This window comes from Molossus molossus, unplaced genomic scaffold (genome assembly GCF_014108415.1).
Source record: "Molossus molossus isolate mMolMol1 unplaced genomic scaffold, mMolMol1.p scaffold_m16_p_17, whole genome shotgun sequence".
Taxonomy (NCBI): domain Eukaryota; kingdom Metazoa; phylum Chordata; class Mammalia; order Chiroptera; family Molossidae; genus Molossus; species Molossus molossus.
In genome coordinates, this window is record NW_023425352.1 from 21341014 (window position 1) to 21365375 (window position 24362).

A 24362-nucleotide genomic window follows, 5' to 3' on the forward strand; every position below is an offset into this window, starting at 1 on the left:
TATTAGAAATATTATTTTTACTGTACCAATTGCATCTCTCAATGAACATACAAAATCCTAAATCCAAATTGTAAAGTCAAGTAAAATACTGGCCTTTGTAATAAGATGCTATGAATGAAATTCCCTTCCTTTCTGATGTTTCCAAACTGGGTCGACAGCCCCACCAGTTTTCTGTGCAGAAGGCCTGCTCTTCTACTCCTTTTCTGAATGGGACTTACCCTACATGAATCCACAGTTCAGTATGAACTGGGCCAGCATGAGCTTCAAGAACCAGTAATCAATAAAAATGTACAATTTACTCCTCCAGCTTTCTTTTCAAACCCACTTTATAAATTTGATTCTGCTCACCTGGGCTGATTTGAGGCTGGTTGCCAAAAATAGTCGCATTCTCAACACCTGTTACACCAACATATCCTCTTGTGTTTTAAAGGTTACAAAGCATGTGTGAGTATCATCACATTATATTCTTTCAACAATCATAGGAGGTAATCTTACATCCTTTTAATAATGAGGAAGCCAAGAGCCTTTCTCAAAGTCAGGCAGTCATGTATGATGGCACTGAGGCTATCTTCTCGGCCTAGTGAAGAACCTCCGTCTCTTTACAAGCAGTGAAAAGAGAAGGTCACCTCTGAGTTTACAGCAGATACCGACTGACTAAGTGGGGTTAGACAGGGTTATTTATGTTCACACTGGATGTTGATCAGCAGTTGACAATGGGAACACTGGCCTGTGTGACTCCAAAACCTGCCCAGGGAGAGTGAGAAGATGCAGCTGGGGCAGGGGAGGTTTGGAAATGTAGAGAATTCTTGATGTTTCCCTGGCTTTCTAACTGTAACTCTTGGTGCCTGAGACATCGTGTGGCACAGGTGAGGACCAACATCACAGAAACAGACTTGTCTGGAGGCATCTGTCCCCTTTTGAGACTGGTTTTCAAAAGTGACAGGGTTTTTTAGGATGGGCTATTTTTAAATTTGAGGTTTGCAAAAGTTGTTTCCTAGCACAGCATGTCATTTGACATTTTGACCACAAGGTGGCAATACCTGCCTGCCCTGTTCTAGCCTGCATAAGGTAGAAAGGACAGACACATACACACACCACCCCCACCCCCAAGCAAGCAATGCTGAGAGGGACCACTCTAGCCCATCCCAGACGTGAGCCAGGTCTGTGTCCATGTTCCTACTAGGACAGACACCGCTTGCTGGCGCCTTGTGTTTGGCGCACTTAGTTAATGCCCCAAGGCACAGCCACCCCTCTCTGGCTGACAAGTGGCCAGCTCTCTAGATAAGAAGAGCTGGATATAGGCAATAAATATATATTAACAACCTCATTCATCTTCAGGAAAATACAAATTTAAAAACCTCCAGAAGAGTTAACATTTAAATGACTCAACAATACCAAGTGGTGGGTGCAGAGCACCGGGAACCCTCTTGGTACAGATATGAGTGTGAGCTGCTACTGTCCAGCCACTTCAGCAAACTGTTGGGCTGTGGCTACGCAAGCTGAAGATACCCTCATAACCTGTGACCCAACAATCCACTTCTAGATATAGACCCAACAGAAATGCATACACGTTCACCAAAAGACAGGTACAAGAATGTCCACAGCCACACAATCCACAGCAGCCCCGAACTAAAACTACTTTAATGTCCACTAGCAATGAGAAGAATAAGGGCACCATTGTGCAGCCGCCCACAGAACACTACAGCAATGAGAGGAAACAGGGTATAAGGCCCCGACAATGCAGGCGGATGGGACAGCACTGGGTGAAAGCAGCAGACTCAATAAAATGCATCCAGTACAAGTCCATCTCCATCAAGTTCAAGAATAGGCAAAACCGGTCTATGCCCAGAAGTCAAGACTGGTTAATTTGGGTGACAGTGGCTGAAAGGGTGTGTGGTGGTGGAGGATGTTCTGTCTCTGATGTAGGTGTGGTTTAGTTTGTGACAGTTCACAAAAGTATATACTTATGATTTGTGCAGTTTCTTGTATACACGATAAACTTCAATAAAAAATCCAAGAGGTAAATAAATAGGGTTTCTTACAAGCAGGTAGGTAGGGAGGGGAAGGTGACTGGCAAAGGCACCACTTCCTCAAACACAGCCCTGCCCTCAGTGGCGGAGGGCACTCACCTGGAGAGGCTGTGAGGGCCGTTACACCATAGTAGGAAAAAGCACTGGCTTCAAACTTCATCCCTTCTTTCCCAGCTTCTACCTCCACTTTCCCCTGTGAAAAGAAAAGGGGGGCACTTTCAGTCCAAGTACATGAATCCATTTGCAAATCTAGACAGATTTAGTCCTGTCTTAGGTTTTGTTAAAATTCCTTCCCCAGCAATCCCAAGGAAATAAAGCCTCGGATAATCCTTCCCACTTAGAAGAGAGAGTTCATTTGTCTTAAACATGTAAACTAGATTCGGCTGGGGATGCAGAGATAGTGGGGAAAGTGTGATGTTTCTTTTCTCTTGTCCACTTAACATTATCCCAGCATCCTTAGTTTGTGGATTCTTCAGAAGTACTTCATGAAAAAACAATGCTCTTACTTCATCAGTGGGGCAAACACTGAGAAGATGCTCCGTGATGGTCACTGTGCTGTCCTGCAGGAGCTCGAGTGGGAGCAGAGTCAGGGTCAAGGTTCCATGGTCTGTAGCCATGGAACAAAGAGGACTAAACTGGTTCCTGGGGGCAAACTCTCGTCTCATTAGCGTAGTGCACTGACCAACTGCGCAGACATCCTGCAGGCCGATCCCTTGTTCAGACTCCCCAGAGGCACTGCAACACCTAGAACTTTCTCCTCACTGTCTTGGAAAAGCACTGTAAGAAAGTCTCCTTCCACCAGAACAAAATTTCTCCTAAGGTTTTCCCTTTTCTTCCCTTTTTCTAATTTGTCTACAGTGTCTCCACTCTTGTTAGTTCCCCTGGGACAGGATGACTATGCCTTCCTTACTCATCCATAGTGTTGGGGTCCACCATAATCCCTTCGTGGGAGATGCTCAATATGCATTTTCTGGGCTGTTGCACTTCTGGATTCCCAAGCCAAAATTCAGAACAGCTCTATCTGCCTCTCAGTGAGAGGTGACCTTTATGGTGCAACCTTCATAATAGACAAACAAAACCTAAGCTACCATTCATTGAAGAGGAACTGTGCTAGCAATTCACAGTGCTCTAATTCATTCCTTTAATGCTCACAACTCCATGAAGCAGACACAGTTATCCCCCTTGTAAATCAAGAGTGGGGGACTCAGAGGGATCAAGTAACCAAAGAATGAGCTCTTAACCACGATGCTACCCTAAGTCACCCACTAAGGCAAACTCTATTATTTGGATCACTCCCTATTATTCTATAGTAAATTCCCAATTATGGAAGACCTTTCTCAAATCACTTCAGAAAACTATCTGCTGTCTCTCTTTTACCTCAATGGGTATATTATTTTTACCAACCCCCAACCAATTCTTTTGCTATAAGAAAGGAACTGAAAACTTCATCTATAACATGAAAGTCAGCGATACAAAGCAGTCAAGTTCTACATGAGAAAAAAGACAATAAGAATATAAAGAATTCAGAGGAAAAAATTACTCTTTGTTCTTATGTAAAGACAATTTCATACAGGAAAGAAAAATCTAAGGAGGAATAGAATTTGAGCCATGAGAAGGGAACAGTGTGAAGGAAGGTCCGAGGTGGGCGGCAGCACACTGCCAGCTCACTGAGTTTGCACAGGGAAGATGGGCAAGGTGGGTTTGGAGAAGCAGTTTGGAGAGATTACACTATGAGCTCCTTGAATGACAGGTTAATGAGGTCAGGTTCTCGAACAGTGGAACAGGTTTCAGGAAGATCAAGTCTAGACTTACACTAGAGTGGCACCACAGGGCTGGAAAAAGATCAGCATGGATAGGGGATGAAATAATTCGGTGAGACCATCAGGGAGAAAGAAGGGTAAGAGACAGAAGGGGAATCAATAATCACAACAGAAGTTTGCTCTCGGTGAATGAAAAAATGGGACACCATGAGTGGAGCAGGAAAAGCTGGGAAGGGTTTCCATCAGTGATGGGGGCCAGGAGAACAGGACAAATTCCCTTTAAGAACAAGGCCTTTTGAAGAGTTCATCAAAAAGGCTGCAATGAAGAGTGAAGGTCAGGAGAAAGGTCAGACCTGGAGCTGGAGATCTGCGAGTGGATAAGAGAAAGTAAGTGGAAAGAGAAAAGGACCAGATTGCATGCAGCCCATGATCAAGGGCAGGAGGAGAAAGCAGAAAGCAATATGGGACCAAAAGACAAAACAGACAAAAGTAGAACCATACAGGTATGTTACCACAAAAACTAGGACGGAGAAGAACCTCACCAATAAAGGGAGGGTCAGTGCCATGGAGGAGGGAGGCCCTGGTGGCCTTCAGGAGCATGGTGCTGAAGAAATCAGATGGTGGTGGGGAAGGGAGAACAGGTCGGAGAACACACAGGTAGCAGGTCTACAAGGAGAGAAATGGCAGAGGGCAGCTGGGGCTCCATTGAAGGCCATCTGGGATCAGGGGATCCAGAGCACACAGGAGGGCAGTGAGGGAAGAAAGGGCGGAGGGTGAAGTGGTAACTAAGGGAGCAAAAGCCAAAGGCTGGCGGGAAAGGATGAGACACGGGGCAAAGTGACTGACCTCAGAAGAGGCAGGTCCCCTAAGAGAGGAGGAGAAGAAGAGGACGGTGGCTGCAGGACCAGCTCACAGCCTGCATTTCTGTGCAGGAAATTGAGGAAAGGATGAAAGGCAATAGAGCCTCATGATGACTTCCATCTGCATGGAGCCCAATGACCTGGATCATGTGTTTCACAAGTTATAGAACCTTTCGTGTTCTGTGTCCATGCAAATGGGTGTCAGTTCACAGTTCTTTTGTGGCCAACTGTCAGAACCATCGGAGCAACAGTAAATCCCCCAAAGAGACTGAATAACACCACCTGGCCTACCTCTTGTGAAGGACAGTTTCTGAGTAAGAACTTGTGACTCCCATGCTTGGAGCCTCTGTCTAGAAAACTCAACAGCAGAGATTCCCTTGCTGTGCACTGAAAATACCTGGGGATTTAAAAAGCAAACAAAACACCTTCAAAACTGATGTCTGGCTCCCTCTCCCAGGCACCCTGGTTTAACAAGTATGGGGTGCAAACTGGGCAGTAGGATTTTAATAAAGCTCTCTGGGTGATTCTAGCAGGCAGCAAAGTTTGGGGGTCATTGCTTTAAGGCTCTGTGTGTGAACACAGCCCAGCTCTGGAACTTTTGTGTATCCTGTCCTCTCAAGGGATGCCCCCCAAATCATAGCAGCTGTGAGTCTGCTCGTCACACAAGGACAGCTGCACGAAGATGTAAAGCTCTAGACTGCAGCTAGCTCAGCTGCCCGCTCCTCACAGGTGCCCAAGAAGGGGGGTACCAGCTGCCTTCCTCTGGAGTCTACAGCCATCAAGCTACCAGACAGACAGACCCGGTCAGTGGTTCCCAGAGCTTTGCATTCCAAGAACTAGTAAAAATGCACCCCGTCCTCTACGTGGAGACAGAGAGAGGGTCACCAACTTTTTAGTTCATAATATAAATTTTAAAAAACACAGCTGTCTACTGTTATCATTATCACTTCATAAAAGATCAGATATTTTAACCCCAAAATAATTTCAGAATAACTGACAGATTTTTAAGCTGAATACATATAACTTTATGAAGAAATCACAATTGTCTTCATTTTTCTCAGTTTGCCTCAAACTAGTGAAAAGTTTGTCAAGTTTCAGTATTTAGGAACTACTGCACTAGACCAAGTTTACTTCATTTATAAAACTGCAATAGATGAAAGGATTCTTGAAGTTCTTTCGGTTCTAACATTCTATGATTCTACAATTCCCAAATCACCCAACCTACATCCCTCTCTACAGGAGTGAAGCTTTTCTGGCAGGCAAAAGTTTTAGAAACATCCACCAAACACATATTTTATTCATATATGCGTGTCAATGGCTCCAAAAGTGTCCATTTTCAAATAAACCTACCAGTATACAAAATAGCCCCCCTCCCCAGGAAATGGTTTGCTTGGCTCAAAATCAATCAAGTGCCTTCTTAGATAACTTTTTCCATATAAGAAAGGCATTACATATCAATTTTACTTTTGAACCATCCACAAGTTTATGCTAGCTTATCACCAAGAAAATCAGGACAGGACAGATGAACTCCCAAAGGGAGCTAGGGCGGCATGTTGGTGAATTGACAGAGGAGGAAAAGGCCTCACTGTCCCAAGCAAAGCCGGCTTCCTGAATGAAGTTACCATCACAGAATCTGACCTTCCTTTGGGGGAAGGTATCAGATAACTCTCCTTAAAGCTTGTAGGCATCCACAAGGTACTCAGCAGTCTTGGATGTACCTGGCCTCAGGATGAAAGCTATGCTACCCTGGTCGGTGCAAACCAGACCAAGTGATCAGCAGGTGCCATGGACTCATGGAAACTGAGCACGTCCTTAGATCGCATCCACTGAGCACCTATTTGGTCTCCTACTCATTCTTGGGTTCTTTTTCTTCTTTTATTTATTTATTTATTTATTTATTTATTTATTATCCTCACCGGAGGACATTTTTCCATTTTTTGTTCAGGTAGAGTGGTGGGGAGAGAGAGGAACAGAGAGAGAGAGAGAAACATCGACGTGAAAGGGACACATCGAGTGGCTGCCACCCGCACAACCGACCAGGGCCGGGGACAAACTGCAACCGAGGCACATGCCCTTAGCGGGAACCGAACCCGGGTCTCTCAGGACCGCAGGCCGACGCTCTAACCGCTGAGCCAAACCGGCCAGGGCTTCTTCTTTTTTAATCCTCATTTCCATTACTTTTTAGATCGAGTGGAATGGAGAAAGGGGGTGGGAAAGGCAGGGAGGAAGAGAGAGAGATGTGAGAGAGATATGTCAACTGGTTGCCTCCCACATGACCCCACCAGGGTGGGGATCAAACTGGGAACCCAGGTACAGTGCCCTTGACCAGGAATCAAACCCAAGACCCTTGGGTCCACAGGTTGATGCTCTAACTGCTGAGCCAAACCGGCCAGGGCTTATTTTATTTTTAAAATCATCACCGCGAAGTAGTCAGGGGGGCCTGAGACCTGAAAGGAGGTTAATTAAACACCAGGGGCGCAAACACCAGGTTGTGTTCACCAGCACTGCCCAGCTGCCCTAGTAAGAGGGGAGGCAGGGCCCAAAGATGTCTGTTCGAGGCCTCAGTAACAGGCACTAAAACATTCTCTCACAATATTCTTCCGTCTGGAGCCTGCTGGTATAGCCCTGAGACTCTACAAGTTTGCTTCATGTTTAAATTTTTTAAAAAAATCTTTGATGGTCAAAATTAATTTACACATATTTCAGACCATCTTGTTGACCATATTCTAACCAAGTGATCCCACCAGATGTCAGTGCCAGGGTTTGCCTTGGCACTCACAATTACACTGCCAAGCCAAGAAGCTGCCACCTGAATCACCACGGCTAAACCTAAGCCCTGCTACCCACTCATCTGGGAGCTTGTCAGAAATGATGCATCTCAGACTCCCCTGCAGACTTTGCGGAGTCATAGCGTGCAGTTAGCAATATCTCCAAGTGATTCCTACACACAATGAAGTGTGAGAAGCACTGAGCTGAGGAGACATGAACAGAAGAAAACTAAACATGTAAATAATTCAGTCACATCCAGTAGAGGCCAAATAGCAGCACAACATACTGTACAAATATTCAAAGTAGCTCCAACAGAGCAGGGGACGGGGGGTGTCCAGCCATTACTGGGCACACGGAGACCCAGGTGTGCTGAATGCAGAAGAGCCTGCTGACCAGAGCCCCAGCCTCAGTACCAGGACCTAGGCTAGGGCTTTCCCGAAGCCAAATGCCATTTACACATTTAGAACATAATATTAACCACAAATCTGTTTTGGTTTATAGTTGTATGTAAGAGTTCTAAGCAAAAGGAGCTTATACCAAGTTTTAAGTAGAATTTTAAAAACTGGGTCAGGACTGGGTATCCAAGTAATTTTTTTCTTTTCTTTATTGGTTTTAGAGAGAGAGGAAGAGAGGAGAGAGCGATAGAAGCATCAATGAGAGAGAACATCGATTGGCCACCTCCTGCCTGCCCCCTGCTGGGGATTGAGCCTGCAATCCAGGCATGTGCCTGACTGGGAATCGAACCAGCGATCTCTTGACGCTCAACCAGTGAGCCACACCAGCTGGGCAATTCTTTTCTTTAAAATAGGCATGTTATTTGTACTTGAACCAAGATTAAGGATCCATTATTCACTGGGACATCTTTGGTACTGAAGGCTTCAATTCCTGTCCCCAAAGCAAGTGAAATGGTATTCAATATTGTCAAGGGCTGTGGAAGTTTTAAGATGCTACCTGCCCCTTCCACAAAAGAACAGATTTTGCTCCATAAAGGAAATCCCCTTTCAGTCCATGTCAGAAGTCTTAAAAAAGAAAGTATGAATGGGGCCGTTAAATAATAACAAAAAATCTGAGGCATGAAATCAACAAGAAAATTAAGAAAAAAAAAGTTTTCTATTCTATCGACTATACAATAGCAAAGAAAAGAGCTATTCCTTTTATTTTCCTGTTGTTCTTTATATTTACTAAAATCATAATCTGGTTATATGCTATGGAAGAGCAATCATTTTTATTTGCTTATTTAGACATTTTACTCCCCAAAGGACCTTCACTATAAAACATTGACTGTATACATTATACAGTGATCTACTATTATTAGAAAAATGTTTTATAATAGTTATAATGACTGTGCACACACTATCTTTTTTTTTTTAATATGTTTTTATTGATTGATTTTTTAGAGAGAGAAAGAGAGAGACTGAAACATCAATGTGAGAGAGAAACACTGATCGGTCGCCTCCTGCACACCCCCTATTGGGGATTCCGCCTGAAACCCAGGCATGTGCCCTGTCTCAGTCTATGGGACGTTGCTCAATCCATTCAGCCATACCGGTCCGGCTCTTTTTTAATTAGTATATTTTTGTACACATTTTCAGCTTCTTTCATTACAACACGATGATCCTTCATAGTACCTCAATTTGATTAGCTTAGACCTATGGACTGTTTCCATTATTTTATAATAAATAGATTTGCTATAAATATCTTTACATAGATAGCCATATAAAACAATGATTTCTTTAGATACATATGTATGGGAGATTGTATGTATGTATTCCTAAAAGGGGGGTGCCAGTTTAGGAAGATGGTTGGTTTTACAGCATTTGGTCTTTTTTATTCATGGTTCATCATGAATTTTTATGAAGATTTTGTTTGTTGTCCAAAATCAAGAATGGATGCTTAATTTTTGTCAGTTGCCTTTCTATGTATTGATATGAGCATGGGAGTACTTTTGCTTTCTACTCTCCTAATTAACGTAGCATATTTGGGTTTTGTTGTCCTTATATTAACTAACCCCGCATTCCTAAAATTAACTTAAATTCAGTCAGTCATAGTAAATAACTCTCTGGGTATGTTGTTCTCTAACTGCTCCCTTTTAATTCAGGAATTACCACCACTGTTGACAAGTGAGATTGGCCAATAGTATCAGACTTTAGATTAAGCCCATATTGTTCTTAAAGAATGCATTTGACTATTGTACCATCTTGTTCTATTTGTATAATATAAAAATTGAGTTTCGATTCAAGTTTCAATTTTTTTTCCCCAAGAGATTTCTTTGATTCTGTTTTTTTTGGGGGGGGGGGGGGCGGCTCATTTTGGATTTTTACCTTTATCACATTAATTATGTCAACAGAATAATAATTTTGTTAATCTTTTAAGGAACCAATATTGATGTTTTTATGGGTTGTAAGGCTTTTTCATTTAAAAATTTTCATGATGATCTTTATTACTTAATTTGTTCTTTTTTGGTTTGTTGATTTGCTCTTTTTCTAGACAATCATAGACATCTACTTTTTTTTACTAAGTACTTAGAGGAATACAATTTCTTAAAACTTTGACATACAGCACATATGGTGTTAACATTAATAGTTTTTTATGATCTCCTACATATTTTATGACATTCTACACATTTTCTCCCTAATGCAGGTGCTATTTAGGGTTTTTAGTTTGCAACTAATGCTATTTTTAACGATTATTTATTTAAATAAGTAGGACATGCAAGTCGGAAGAAATTCAAATTCTAAGAAGAGATAAGTCTCTCTTTCACCCTATTCTCAGTACTTAAAGTCAACTGCTGTTACCAGTTTCTTTTATTTTTATTTTTTTTTAATTTTTGGCATGTGCCCCTAGCGGGAATCGAACCCGGGACTCTCTGGTCCACAGGCTGACGCTCCAACCACTGAGCCAAACCAGCCAGGGCTGTTATCAGTTTCTTGAGTAACTTTCTAGAAATATTTCATATGCATGTGTGTGTAAAATGAAAAATGCAGCTTTTTCACACAGATGAGAGCATATTATATACTCTTCTGTGCTTTACATTAAAACCTTAGTAAGAGAATTAATCACAAGTTTAAAATGGCTTAGTATGTTTCAGTTATGGATTTTATGTCTAATTTTACTTTCGTATGATCTATGCATGTGGTTTTAAGAAGTTTCTATCCTTATGAATTTACTTGAACTTCCATGTGACATAATAGTAAATGATCACTTTTATGAGTCGCGTAAAACTTTTTAGTAAAAAAAGTTTTTTCCTCTGGCTTTACATTTATTTTTCTCCAAATTTCTGTTAATTTAATTTTATTACTCATTGACTTCAAAACTAATGTTTTTACTTGGTGTGTTTGCTCTTTTTAAAAAAATATGTTTTTATTAATTTTTTTTTTAGAAAAAGAGGAAGGGAGAGAGAGCTAGAAACATTGATATGAAAGAGAAACATCAACTGGCTGCCTCCTGCATGCCCCCTACTGGAGATCAAGCCCAAAATCCTGGCATGGCATGTGCCCAGACCAGGAATCAAACCAGCACCTCAGTCCATGGGAGGACACTCAATTCACTAAGCCACACCAGCCGGGTTGTTTGCTCTTTTATGGAGGTTGAAAAACATTTTCCACCAAAATTATATTCCTGTCCATTTCTATTTTTATGTATGTACTTTGTTACATTATTTAAGGCATGCAGAGCCAATAGTTTTCTTTCACTATTTATTGTGCTTGTATCACTGCCCTAATGGATTCCTCAATACATTTTAGTTTTTTAAATATCTCCTTTTTCAGATAAAACTTAAGTTGTAGCCTTTAATACATATGAAGTAGGAGATATGTGCCCAGTAACTTATATTCTTTTAATTAAGTTTACTTAAATCATTTGCTTTGAGTAAACCAGACTTTATTTCATCTACAGTTTAAACTCAAAGCAATGTGTTTCTATTTATAATTATATTCCAAACATTGATTACTAAAGTGTTTTGATCTAGTGTGCGCAGAAGAGGGCAGCTCTTCAGCACTAGGGCCAGGAAGGGAAGGCAGATACCGCTGCTGTCTTCTGAGTTAATGCCCTTGAAATGCAGTGGGACATGCTCTATAGCCTGCATTTATATTTATAATTGATGTTTTAGGGTAGAACATGCTTTGTAAATGCTGAGAGCTATGCTAGACTAACAGGGCATTTCATTTTGTTAAACTCTGGGTACCTCAGGTAATTGGCTGGCCTGCAAGAACATTATTTTAACCAAGCTATCATTTAAACACCTCCACAGATCCTTTTAATCCAGCACTTACACTATTTATAAAACCTCATGACATCACCAGTTCAACAGTTCACAGAAAATTTGTCACATTTATATAAATATAAACATGACATAGGTATTCCAATGTAGGTACATATACATAAATATCTTGCCAAAAATATCTTTATATCAGAAGATTTATTTGTAAATGGACAGGGATCATGAATTCCCTCTTCCATAAAGTCTCTTTTTAGACTCATCAGCTAGGAAATGGCTTTTTTATAGACCAACAGAGCATTACTGATCACAACTTCATAAACGCTAATTATATAAAAATTGACAATGCCAATCCTTGACATTGTCCTAAATAACCATTTTTAATGCAATTCAAAGTTTCTCTCGGTTTAAGGAATACTCACATCTAGCTTTTATGAGAAACATGAATATTTATTTCCTCGCTGCAATGAATTCCCCATAGCCCCCTAAGGGTTTCGAGCTTGTTCATCTCCCATAAAGGAGAAACACAGTTCAGTATTGAATGAAACCTAGGTTAGTAGAAGAATCAGGTTTGAATTAGAAAACACTGCCAGCATAAGTAACCGAGAAAGGCTGTATCCAAGTGGCATGGAACCAGTTAACCCACAGATTTTTCTACGGCTCCTCAATTCTGCTTCCAGATGCCACAATACTGTCCAAACACAGGACATGAACACAACACTTTCCAGAGTTTCTGACACCTAGATATCTGATAAGAGTTAGTCTCAAATAAAGAGAACTTTCTTAACTCATTTAGATAATTGGGACTCTACTGGAATAATGTAAATTTAGGGCCTACCAAATACTGATTACACTCTTATAATAATACCTCCACTTCATATCTTGGAAGTAAGCAAGACATATGAGAATGCTTCAGGGGCTGGTATTCTTGTATTGAAATAAACTCAACATTTCCTATCAAGTAATTTTTCAATAAAGGGCTATGAGAAGTGAATAACACTAGCACTGTATTCACCGTAATGTTCATCTTGGTCTCCATGCCAAGGACAGTGTTCTACTAAGTCAAACTGTGGTATTATGAGGGCCTCCTGATAACTCAAGTATCAAAGGCCCAAGGAGGGTTCAGACTGGCTCAACCTCCCCACCTTACATAGTGGATTATGTTATAGTGAGAAGGAATCGTTACCATTGCCATAAGAGTCTGTGATCATGATACTATTTCCTCTGTAAAACACAGTCTGATTAGTAATCAGGAATAAAAACAATAATAAATGGACTATTTTTATGGTGTTAAGGGAAGAGATAGTAAGATACCTCCAAAGAAGCTATAAGACAAAATCCTAATGAAGGGATGGGAAAAAATAAGAATAAAAAGAGGACTCAGGGAACTCTAGACACTTAAATTTCAAATGCCCAGCCAAGATTTAGAAATGTACATACAAGTAATTCCCCACAAAGTAAAAAAAATACTCACAACTGAATTCATCATTCTTCATTTGACCCAGGGCCTCAGTATTGGAATTAAGTACCCTTCAGTATTGAAAACTAAAGTAACTAATGACATTGCTTTACAGGGAGATGAAATTCTCCCACGTACATGGCTACCCCAGAAGTTAAGTATGTAAAACCTAACACCCATTCACCTATACCAAATCTCAGAACTTGAAGGATGGGTACTGAATAAGATCAAACAACTACTGAATAATTCTTCTGACCTGCAAAATGAGAACGAAGTAGTCTACAGGTTTGTTTCGCTGGTAGAGGTAGTATTCTGGGGCTTTCTTGTTCTTCTCATCATACTTCAGTTCCTGGATGACATTGGGGTGCTTTAGCAGCCTTAGAAGGATCTTCTCTGACATCTGGGATGGGCTAAATGCTTCTACTTCTATAGATATAAACACAACTTGACATTACACTTCAAATAGATGGAAAAAATTATGCTAGTGATTAAGGTGTTTAGATAATAAGAATATTTAGAATCAAAGTGATATAATATGGATTAACGGGACTTCCATTTGGTGATCCACTGAGGGCAGATTACCTGGGAGAAATTAGAAAATGCTGAATTTTCATATTTGTTCCTTTAAAATTCTTCCTTTTCAACATATCATTGGTTTCAGTTCTTATAAAAACACCCTAATTTTCTGACTGATACAAATGACAATCAACCAGAAGCAGGCTCCTTGACTGTCAGGATGCCCTTCAACAGCCACAATAGTCTGACTGTCCAACAACAGCCAAAGGAGGCAGCAGCGGTCAGGAAGCATGTAGGTGTGGGTTAGTACGAGGCGGACAACACAGTGCCCACTTCTCATTCTCACTCTCCTATTCTACTGCCCTGAGGAAGTCTGGGACAAGGAACACAAAGAGATTCGGAATAAAAGCAAGGCACGTGCACAAATCAACATGCACTCCAACTTGCTAATTAAAAAAAGGTATGTTGGTCTATATGTATAAAGATACCATTTTATTTATTTATTTATTTATTTATTTATTTATTTATTTATTTATTTTTGGTACGTGCCCCTAGCTGCTAGAGCCTAGCAGGAACTGAACCTGGGACTCTCTGGTCCGCAGGCTGATGCTCCAACTGCTGAGCCAAACCGGCCAGGGCCATACCATTTTATTTAAAATAAAAGCCAAAATTACTGATTTAAGGGTGCGATACTGAAACTGGACTTTATAGTATCTCAGAGGCAGAGTAAGATAACACTTAGTTTTAAATTGTGGTTTTTAAATGATAAAGAATATCACAATTAGAGAAAGAATAAGCAAGTTAAAGATACTGTTTATAAGTTTAAAAAAAATTTTAATTATGTAGGAAAAATATAAATTCTGTATTAGCTTCTGTGCTTTTTTGAACTAACAAAATAAGACAGTACATTGAAGAAATTTTGAAAAATACAGAAAAAGATAAAGAGGACAATAAAAAAGTACCTATAAATCAACCACTTGTAACCACTCTGAGTACTTGGTGATGAGCATTTCTTTCCAGTACCTTGCCTAGGAGTGTGTGTGTGTGTGTGTGTGTGTGTGTGTGTGTGTATACAAAAACACAACTATAACCTTCCCATACACACAATTTTATATCCTGTTTTTTTCTCATTTTACATTAAATTATGAGTATTTTCCCATGTTGCAAATATTATATTGTGAGTATTTCCATGATCTGAAAACATGATTTTGAAGTGTGTATAACATCCCATCATGTGGCTGCTCTTGGCCTTCTTTGCAAAATATTTTAAATACACTGCACAAAGTTGAAAGGTATTGAATCTTGGACACAGGTATCTTCTACAGGTCACTGGGTACTTTCAGATTTTCTCACACTTCCCCTGTCCAACATAACTCACCCTTCACCTAGAGAGCCACTGGGGATGTGTGAAGAGTTAGTCAGTCTCTTAAGTCCATTCAACCTTGACCTCCCTGGAGCAGTCAGTGCCAGATGGGTTGGTGGGTTTAATAATGTGCACACCTGCCTTCTAGAATGGGCCCAATTTAATAATCTTATTTGAAGAGGCCATCAAGAAATCCATGTCAAGGTTCTTAGAAATCATGAAAGGTATTTAATTTTGAAAATCTATTTTTCTTCTCTGCAACCATAGCACCTGTGTTATCACTGATATCCACTGTTCCTCCAAGGCAAGGTGAAGTGGGAACTACTCAACCATCCAGCACACAGTGAGGTGGGGTCTGGCTCGCACTGGTAGCCTACTCCGCCAGGTGGCTCTCCTATGGACTTAGCTGGAAGCAGATGACCTGGTCTACTGTTCACATGCAGTGTGGCACTGACATTCATCCTTACCTTTCAGACCAATTTTAAGTTACTGGTCCACCCCTGGTAAATGTCTCAGAGAGTTCATGCCGACACTGAACATAGGAGAGGAGAGAATTTAAAAAGAAAAAAACAAAACTAAAACAAAACAAAACAAAACAAAAAAAAAACACAAAAGTGGCATTACTTTTCACCCCAGTTCCCAGTCTCCACCCCCAGCCCACCCCAGTCAGTGGTGGGTGAGAAACAGGCTCCAGGGTTGGTAGAGATTTCAAACTGTGATAAGCTGCACTTGCCTGTTGCTAGGAAACGGTGCATGGCCAAGAGAAGCTGTGGTGATATTTTAACCTTCATCTCGCTGTCTGTCTGCTTAAAGGCAGAAAAATCTTGCTTTCTTTCACGATGGGCCACTTTCTTTTTCGTTCTGTTATCCGCTGAGGAAAGAATAAAAAAAAAAAAATGTAAGGAAATGCATTTCACTAGATCAGGGCTCTTTTTGAATGAAAATAACTAAATATACTGGAAAGACCAGACTCGCTCTCCAGATTGTGAGCACTCTATGTACAAATACCACATGGAAAGAGGAAGAAAGAATCCTCATCAAATCAGTGCTGCATAATTGTAACACAATCCAAAGTAAATAACAAGCAACCTAATTAGTAGCAAGTATAAATATACCTCATGAAGATCTTTAGAGCCCTTGCAAGTACATTATTGGGCAGCTTCGGAAAAAACCCTCCCCTCACAGAACCTATACAACCACACAGCAACCGAGGATGTAGCCTGGAATGCACACAGAGTCTCCTGTTCCTCAATGTCACCACACCACAGTGAAGAACAATCACTGTGGCTAAAGAGACAAGGGAAGTGTGTCCCTGCCTTTAAGGGGCTCCTAGCCTGTGCTGAAAGAAAAAACAAACACACAAGCAAAATCTCTTAAGAAACAAACAAAAATACTTTCATAGAACAGCTCTTCAATAATAGCATCTGCAACCCTGACCAGTGTGTCTCAGTTGGTTGAGCTTCGTCCCATGCCCTGAAAGGTCTCCGGTTCAATTACTGGTCGAGGTGCATGTGGGAGGCAACAGATCAATGTCTCTCTCTCTCCTTCTTCCTTCCTCTCTCTCTAAAAATCAAAAAGAACATATATGTGTGTGTGTGTGTGTGTGTGTGTGTGTGTGTGTGTATGTGTGTGTGTGTGTGTGTGTGTGTATATATATATATATATATATATATATATATATATTTAAAGTAACATCTGTTGGCTTCATTTCTACCCCAGACCATAAGATCCTCAAGGTCAAGAAAAAATAAAGAAATTGACCCAGAACAGAGGTTAGCAAACTTCCTCTGTAAAGGACTAGACAGTAAACATTTCAGGTTCTGAAAGATCAAGCAGTCTCTGTAAAACTATTCAACTCTGCTGTTTAGCAAAAGCAGCCATATGTGAATGGATTAGAATGTCTGTGTTCCAATAAAACTTTATCACAGGCATGAAATTTGAATTTCATATCATTTTCACATGTCACAAAATAATTATTCTTTTGATTTCCCCTCACAATTTAAAAATTGTTAGCTTGTGAGCCACACAAACCAGGTAGTGGGCACTCATGGGCTGGAGTTTGCCAACCCCCGATCTAGAAGGTGTCTAATGCAAAACCTGTTTTCAAGTATTTTTCTGGACAAAATAATGATCAAGAAAAACACTAGATTAAAGACAAGGCCCCAAATGCTTGCTCGTCTCCCCCAAATCAAAAGTCTTTGCATTACCATTTTATGTCTAAAGCAAAAAGATTGTTTATTAGGCTTGTCTGGGGGAGAAGATGATCACAATTTACTATTTCCTTCTATCTCAAATTCTTTAGAGAACCAGACAGTATAAATCAACACACAAATTTAAAATAATTTTCTAATGACAAAGTCATCATCCTTGATCACCTTTTTAATCAAGAATATATGTGAGCCCTGGCTGGTTTTGCTCAGCGGTTAGAGCGTCAGCCTGCAGTCCAGAGAGACCGGGTTCGGTTCCCACTAAGGGCACATACCTCAGTTGCAGTTTGTCCCCAGCCCTGGTTGGTCGTGCGGGTGGGTGGCAGCCACTCGATGTGCCCCTTTCACATCGATGTTTCTCTCCCCCCCCCCCACTCTACCTGAACAAAAAATGTCCTCAGGTAAGGATAAAAAAAAAAGAATATATGTGAAATCACATGTTCACCATTTTGTATTAGTGACATTAGGCAACACTTCTGTATGAAGTCAGTCTTACTAAGGTTTGAAAGAAGCTCCCCAAAGTACAAACACAAGATCTCATAAATGTCTAAATTATCTTTCTTATGATGAGCACCACCCCTGGGGAAACAGATAAATGCACACATACACACACACTTGGTGTTAAACAGTCACTGTGAGGAACGATAAAAAGAATGTAGACACACGACAATATTCTCTATTATGAGACCTCTGACTACTCTCCAAGTGCCAAAACCACATAGACACTGGTGTTTTTAAGAAAACTATACAGACATGAGGAAAAAATAAGATACATTTTTGAAGCAAGTCATAAGTTAGATGTAAAATTTATTCTTTTAACGGTACATGGAAGACTTTCTCAGTTTTAAAATAAGGGACATTCCCTTCTGGTGAAACTGAATAAAATCACTGTTTTGACCAAGGCAGGCTTTGCCCTGAGTGCCCCAGGCCATTTGAATGATCCATTCCAATCATGTTTCAAAAACCAAATAGGATAAACAGCATTCAAGTGCTCTTTCTCTATCACACCTTTGAGACCCCATTCATCTTGGTCCTTGGGCCATCTTTGGCATATGGAACTATTGAAAGAGGGTAACTTTGCTAAGAGTGAGGCTGGGAAAGGTTTAAGCTCCACAGTCCAACGATCCAGTTGTGAACTTAAACAGAACAGGATTCAGGTTCAACGCTCAGCCCAGGATCTAGCCTGCTCCTGGACAAACAGGTGTGGATACTCCCCTAGCCCTCCCCTGATCCAACCTACTCCCCACCTCACCCCCAAAGAAGGCAGAGGAAGGGGAAAATACATTTTTTGTGTACCCCACCCTGTCCTGCCTCCTATACCCCCACCTCACCATCACTGTCCCAGCAAAACCACACTTGCAAACCTCAGCTCCACCCTGATCCATCAGAGCAAGAAAAATTAAACAGTTGCTATCTACCAATTTAACAACCCACCTCACTTTTTAAGTACTTGAATTATGATCTTAAGTAGAAACAGAAATTTATCTGAAAATAATTTACCTAATTGTACAAAATGGAGTTTTCTAGTCAGGGCAAGTAATGTCCAGATCAGTGGTTAGAAGCAGCTGGCTTTTAAAAAAAAACCTCACGGTGCCAGTTAATATTACAGGACCTGCTCCTGCTTGTCTCCCTCTAGTGAAGGGCCTGGAATACACTGACAGGCTGTATAGCCGACACACAGTGCACAATTGGAAACACTGGCTGCACAGCTGACACACATAGTGCAGAACTAGAAACACTGATAGGCTGCACAGCCAACACACAGTGCACAACTGGAAACACTGACAGGCTGCACAGCCGACACACAGTGCACAACTGGAAACACTGACAGGCTGCACAGCTGACACACAGTGTACAATTGGAAACACTGACAGGCTGCACAGCCGACACACAGTGCACAACTGGAAACACTGACAGGCTGCACAGCTGACACACACAGTGTACAATTGGAAACACTGATAGGCTGCATAGTTGACACACAGTGCACAACTGGAAACACTGACAGGATGCACAGCCAACACACACAGTGCACAACTGGAAACACTGACAGGATGCACAGCCAACACACACAGTGTACAACTGAAAACAGAGGCAACAACTGGGGAGATATCAGATGACTCACTAACCAGATGACCAAAAAAGCAAAGGTTTGGGGAAATTACTCTCAGGCAAAGCTACTCACTGTATAAATCCGTTTCATCTAGAATCTCAGATTTGATGATTTCTTCAATCACATCTTCTAAGGTGACAATTCCCAGAACTTCATAAAATGGATCCCCCTCTCCTTCATTGTTTACTCGCTGCACAATAGCCAGGTGAGATTTACCTTTAAAGAAAAGAAAACAAAGGTTTAGAGGTAATTTTCCGAATTTCCTGAATAAAGTCTTAGGTATGGTTATGGAAAACACAGCAGCAAACACAGATACCAGATTATCAAAATCTGCATTTTAGCATTTTAAAATGGTATGGAAATACCACAAACAGAAGAGGTTTGTGAGCCATCAAAAGCAAGACCCATTAAGGCAGAAGAGCATCACCCTCTACACACACCACACTGCCCCCACATGAACATTTGTATCCTAATGGAATAGGTCCTTAGTGATATCAGTTCTTTCTGGGTGACCTTTTAGCAGCTGCCACTTTATTTTAGGAGAACAGTTCTCCAAATGTGGTCTGGGAACCCCTAGGGATGCCTAAGACCCTTTTATAGGAAGTCTTCAAGGTCAAACTGTTGGGTTTTGAATCAATGGTGCCTGAGCACAAATCAAGGTAGTGGTGGCCAGAAGCACTAGTGGTCACTGGATCGTCCACCCCCACATATAGTAACAAGGGGGAAGTTTATTTCTCTTAAGAATATCCTTAATAAAGCAACAAGTTTTTAATGTCATTAAATCTTGCCCAGAAGTACCTGTCTTTGAATGTTCTAGGTGACAAATGGGAAGGGCATAAAACACGGTGCTGCATTCAGAGTCTGATGAGGTCTGAGGAAAAGCACTTAGGCAATTGTTTCCAGCCACTTTTGTCACTAAACAATTGGCTTGAAAGAATGGCTACCAGACAAACCATGGGATTTAGACCTATTTGGCAGACATTTTCCTAAAGATAAACAAAATGAGCCTGTTATGTTAAGGAAAACAGCAGCAGCGTTTGCTGCCACATGACACACGGTGATGTTCACCTCCACCACCTGGTTATTAAGGCGGTGTACCCAGGTTTCTCCACTGTCAAGGTCCTCATTTTTCCCTTCCCTAATTCTATGTTTTGGAAGCAAGTCACTAGATCTAGCCTACCCTCAGAAAGGGGTGAGGGGTAGAAATTAAACTCTACTTCCTGGAGTGGGTGAGGATTTAAATATATTATTCAGAATTCTTCTATAAGGAAGATTTCAGACCAAAAGATTTTAATGTAACTGCACCCAAAGTCCACTGCATAGTTTCAGATTCTACACTGCAACAAACTTTTAAAGAAAAAAGAAGAAGAAAAAAGACTATAAAGGAAAAAAACAAACAAACCTTTAAGAAAAAGCAACAAAACTTTAAGAAACTATCACTTATGGCCCTGGCCAGTTTGGCTCGGCAGTTAAGAGCGTTGGCCTGCGGTCTGGAGAGACCCGGCTTTGGTTCCCGCTAAGAGCATGTACCTTGGTTACAGTTTGTCCCCGGCCCTGGTTGGGTCTTGCGGGTGGCAGCCACTCGATATGTTCCTTTCACGTCGATGTTTCTTTGTCTCTCTCTCTTCCTCTCTCTCCCTCCCACTCTATCTGAACAAAACATGGAAAAATGTCCTCGGGTGAGAATAAAAAAAAAACAAAAAACTATCACTTATGAACTTTTGGTGTAGTATAAAAAGAGAATCCACGATTACCCAAAAAGGTTATTAAAATAGACCCCCCTTTTCCAGATCCAGATCTGTCTGAGGCCAGATTTTCTTCATACACTTCAACTAAAAGAGTTTACTGCACAGACCTAATGCAGAATAGAACCCAGTTGCCTTCCGTTTAGCTAGATAATAAAGAGATAGATTTAAAAAGGTAGAACAATACACTTCTTAATATTTTTGTTTTGGAAAATAGTGATTTTAAGTTCAATGTTATTTATGTTAACATGAAATGGACTTAATATTGTCCTTTCTAAATGAATTTATAAGTAAATGTTTTAAATTTCTCAGGTTTAATTTCTTTTTAGTTTATTGACCAATTTTAGAGAGGGAGGGAGGAGGGAGAGAGAAAGAAACATGAATTTGTTGTTCCACTAATTTATGCATTCATTGGTTGATTCTTTTTTTTTATCCTCACCTGAGGATACTTTACCATTTATCTTCAGATGGGGGTGGGGGGACATCATGTAAGAGAGACACACGGACAGGCTGCCTCCCACATGACCCCAACCAAGGCCAGGGACACAACTGCAACCCAGGTACATGCCCTTGACCAGAATCGAAACCACGACTGTTTGGTCTACAGGCCGATGCTCTGACCGCTGAGCCAAACCAGCCAGGGCTCATTGGTTGATTCTTGTATGTGCTCTGACCGGGGATCAAATCTGCAACCTTAGTGTATTCGGATGATGCTCTAACCAACTGAGCTACCCAGCCAGGGCCTCAGGTTCAATTTCAAAAAGTATAACCCACAGAAAAGAACACAAGCTCTGAAGTAGAACAGTCCTGGATTTGAATTCCAGCACTGCCAGTTAATTAGCCATTACTTGCTGTGTGATCACGAGCAAACTACCCAACTTTTCTGAGCCTCAGCCTCCTCACCTCCAAAACCAGGCCCACAGGATTGTTGTGAATGTCAGAGATAATGTTGGTACCTAGAGCAAAGGCAGTGCCTGGAATCCAGGGGGTGGATCAGTCAATGATAGCTCCTATTAATTTATCAATATTCTTCCTCAAGCCTAACTTATTACCATCAACTTATTACCAGATTGTGGGGGGAGAACCCCACTATATTAAATGTGCACTGTGATTAAAAGATGTACCCCCTGCCCTGTACCCAGTTTGGCTCAGCGGTTAGAGCGTCAGCCTGCGGACCAGAGTCCCGGGTTTGGTTCCCACTAAGGGCATGTAGCTTGGTTGTTTGTCCCCAGACCCGGTTGGGGTTGTGTGTGTGGCAACCAGTCGATGTGTCTTGCTGACATCGATGTTTCTCTCTCTCTCTTCCCCCCTCCCTCCCTCTCGCTCTACCTGAAGATAAATGCAAAAATGTCCTCAGGTGAGGATAAAAAAAAATGATGCACCCCTCACACCAATATTGATGTTCCCAGTTCAAGGCATGTGAGGCATCTGAAATACATCCTTAAAGTAAGTCAAGTAGATATAGTATAGAAATTTCATGATCAGTTAACATGTATACTGTTTTTTTAAATCACAGGATAGGGTTTGTGGGGGATAGGGTTTGGGAGGGCAGTCCCTTAAATAAAGTTTACTTAAAACTGTGAGTTGATCAAGTTCAGTCAGATACAACCAGCCAAACTAAAATATTCCCTGATAGTCAGGTCTGATCAAGTTCCCAGCGCTCACTCAGAAACTGCCTTTGGTCCTGCAGGTTTGTTGGCCCTTTCCTGCTTTGGCTCAGACCCCTTTAGAGGCAACAATGTCTAGAAGCCTAGAAGGTTAGATTGTTAGACAATTAGGCATCCTAACAATTTTCATCCTTAGCATACTCACACTCAAAGAATGAAAATATTTTCAGCAAATGAGACTAGGAAAAAAACTTATCAGCAATAGATATAAACACCGCATCGGGGTCAAGTCAATTCTAGTCTAGGCAATTCAGTCTGGTGAGTTTCTCACATCTGCTTTCCCAAGAACCCAAACATAAGCAGTTAAAAATTCTTGGTCAATGCTGTCTGTCGAAAGTTAAATTCTTTTGCTATTCCCAGCTTGTGATCATTTAAAAGGAATTTTCCAAAGCAAGGTCTAATATTAGACTCAAAATGAAGTTTCCATTCCACTGAGGCGCTATTCTCACCAAAGTAACTACCACATAATCAGATTGTCTTGGAGCAATTCGTTTAAATGCAGATGGACATACTTGAAATACCAGCTCTATAGCACCAACAGATCTGACTGGGAAGGGCCTTACTCCAGGAGGAACCGTTCATGTGAGTTAGGTTTCTTAGACTGAAAATTAATTTCTTCGGGGCTCCCTTTCACACCCCCACCTCCAATGCTGAAACTTTTGCATCTTGCCTAGAGCCACATTCTTTTAGCTTTTGAGTTCCTGGTGAGAAGTCCTGTTTTCTGAACCTTCTTGCTGGTAAACAGAACAAAAATTAAAAAAGAAAAAAAAAAAGACAACCCTCTTCTCTAATCATGCTTTTGGAGACAGGCAATACAATGCACCTATCCCCCACTAGACCATGCACTGCAGGAGTTCCATCTTCTCATCAACAAAGCAATCAACAGGAAAATGTAAACATGTAGTCAATACAGAAATTTTAAAAACTGAGCTCAAATAGCACCCTTCTTACCCTGAGTCAGGACTGAAAGAAAAGCAATTTTGGGGAAACTAACAAAAAACTAAGTCAAAAACTAAAAATGATTATAAACCAATGTATTCTTAACTTCTAAAGAGAAGAATAAAAATATAGCAATCAGTATAATACGCAATTATGGGCATTAAATAACAAACTTTTACATATACATAAATTAAACAAACTTGATAAACTGTATACAAAACAAATAAAGTAGACATTGTTGTCACAATCAGGGCTGGGAGAGAGCCCTTTTTTGGCTGTAAGAGTCCTCAAAATATTCCTGTCACTATGAACTGTCCTAGGAATGGAGAAAAGGGGAATCACTAAGAGAACCAAAGCAGGCCTGTTTTCAGAGTACGGGGTTCTATGGATACATTTCCATTCAAATTCAGAATCACAAGCAAGTTAATATGAAATGATAACCTGGATTGATCACTTTTCTATAACTGCTATGTCCTCAAAGCAGGGCACTTACACAGATGTAATTAGAACATATCTTCATTATAAGATGAACTAAGTAACTAAAATGATTTATACACAGCAAAATTGGGATCAAATTTCTGCCTCTGCCTGCTTCCATTGCTCCCCAAATCAAAGTTTATTTGCATATCCTCTCTGGATTGGTAAAGCAGCACAGAATGGTAGCAGGTTGGCACATTTGAATGACAGATACCATTTGTATGTTGATGAATTAATCAACTGG

At 40.9% G+C, this 24362-nt stretch overlaps 1 protein-coding gene across 2 annotated transcripts in view; it reads right to left on the reverse strand.

Annotated features, from left to right (window-relative positions):
- Positions 1-24362, reverse strand: part of CNNM2 (cyclin and CBS domain divalent metal cation transport mediator 2) — a 147256-nt gene that overhangs the window by 7207 nt on the left and 115687 nt on the right. For both annotated transcript variants that reach the window (XM_036265783.1, XM_036265784.1), the window contains exons 2-5: positions 19363-19506; positions 15707-15844; positions 13351-13520; positions 2130-2223 (exon numbers count right to left, since the gene is read on the reverse strand). In XM_036265783.1, coding sequence (XP_036121676.1) covers positions 2130-2223; positions 13351-13520; positions 15707-15844; positions 19363-19506 — 546 coding nt within the window. The remainder of the gene's footprint in view (positions 1-2129; positions 2224-13350; positions 13521-15706; positions 15845-19362; positions 19507-24362) is intronic.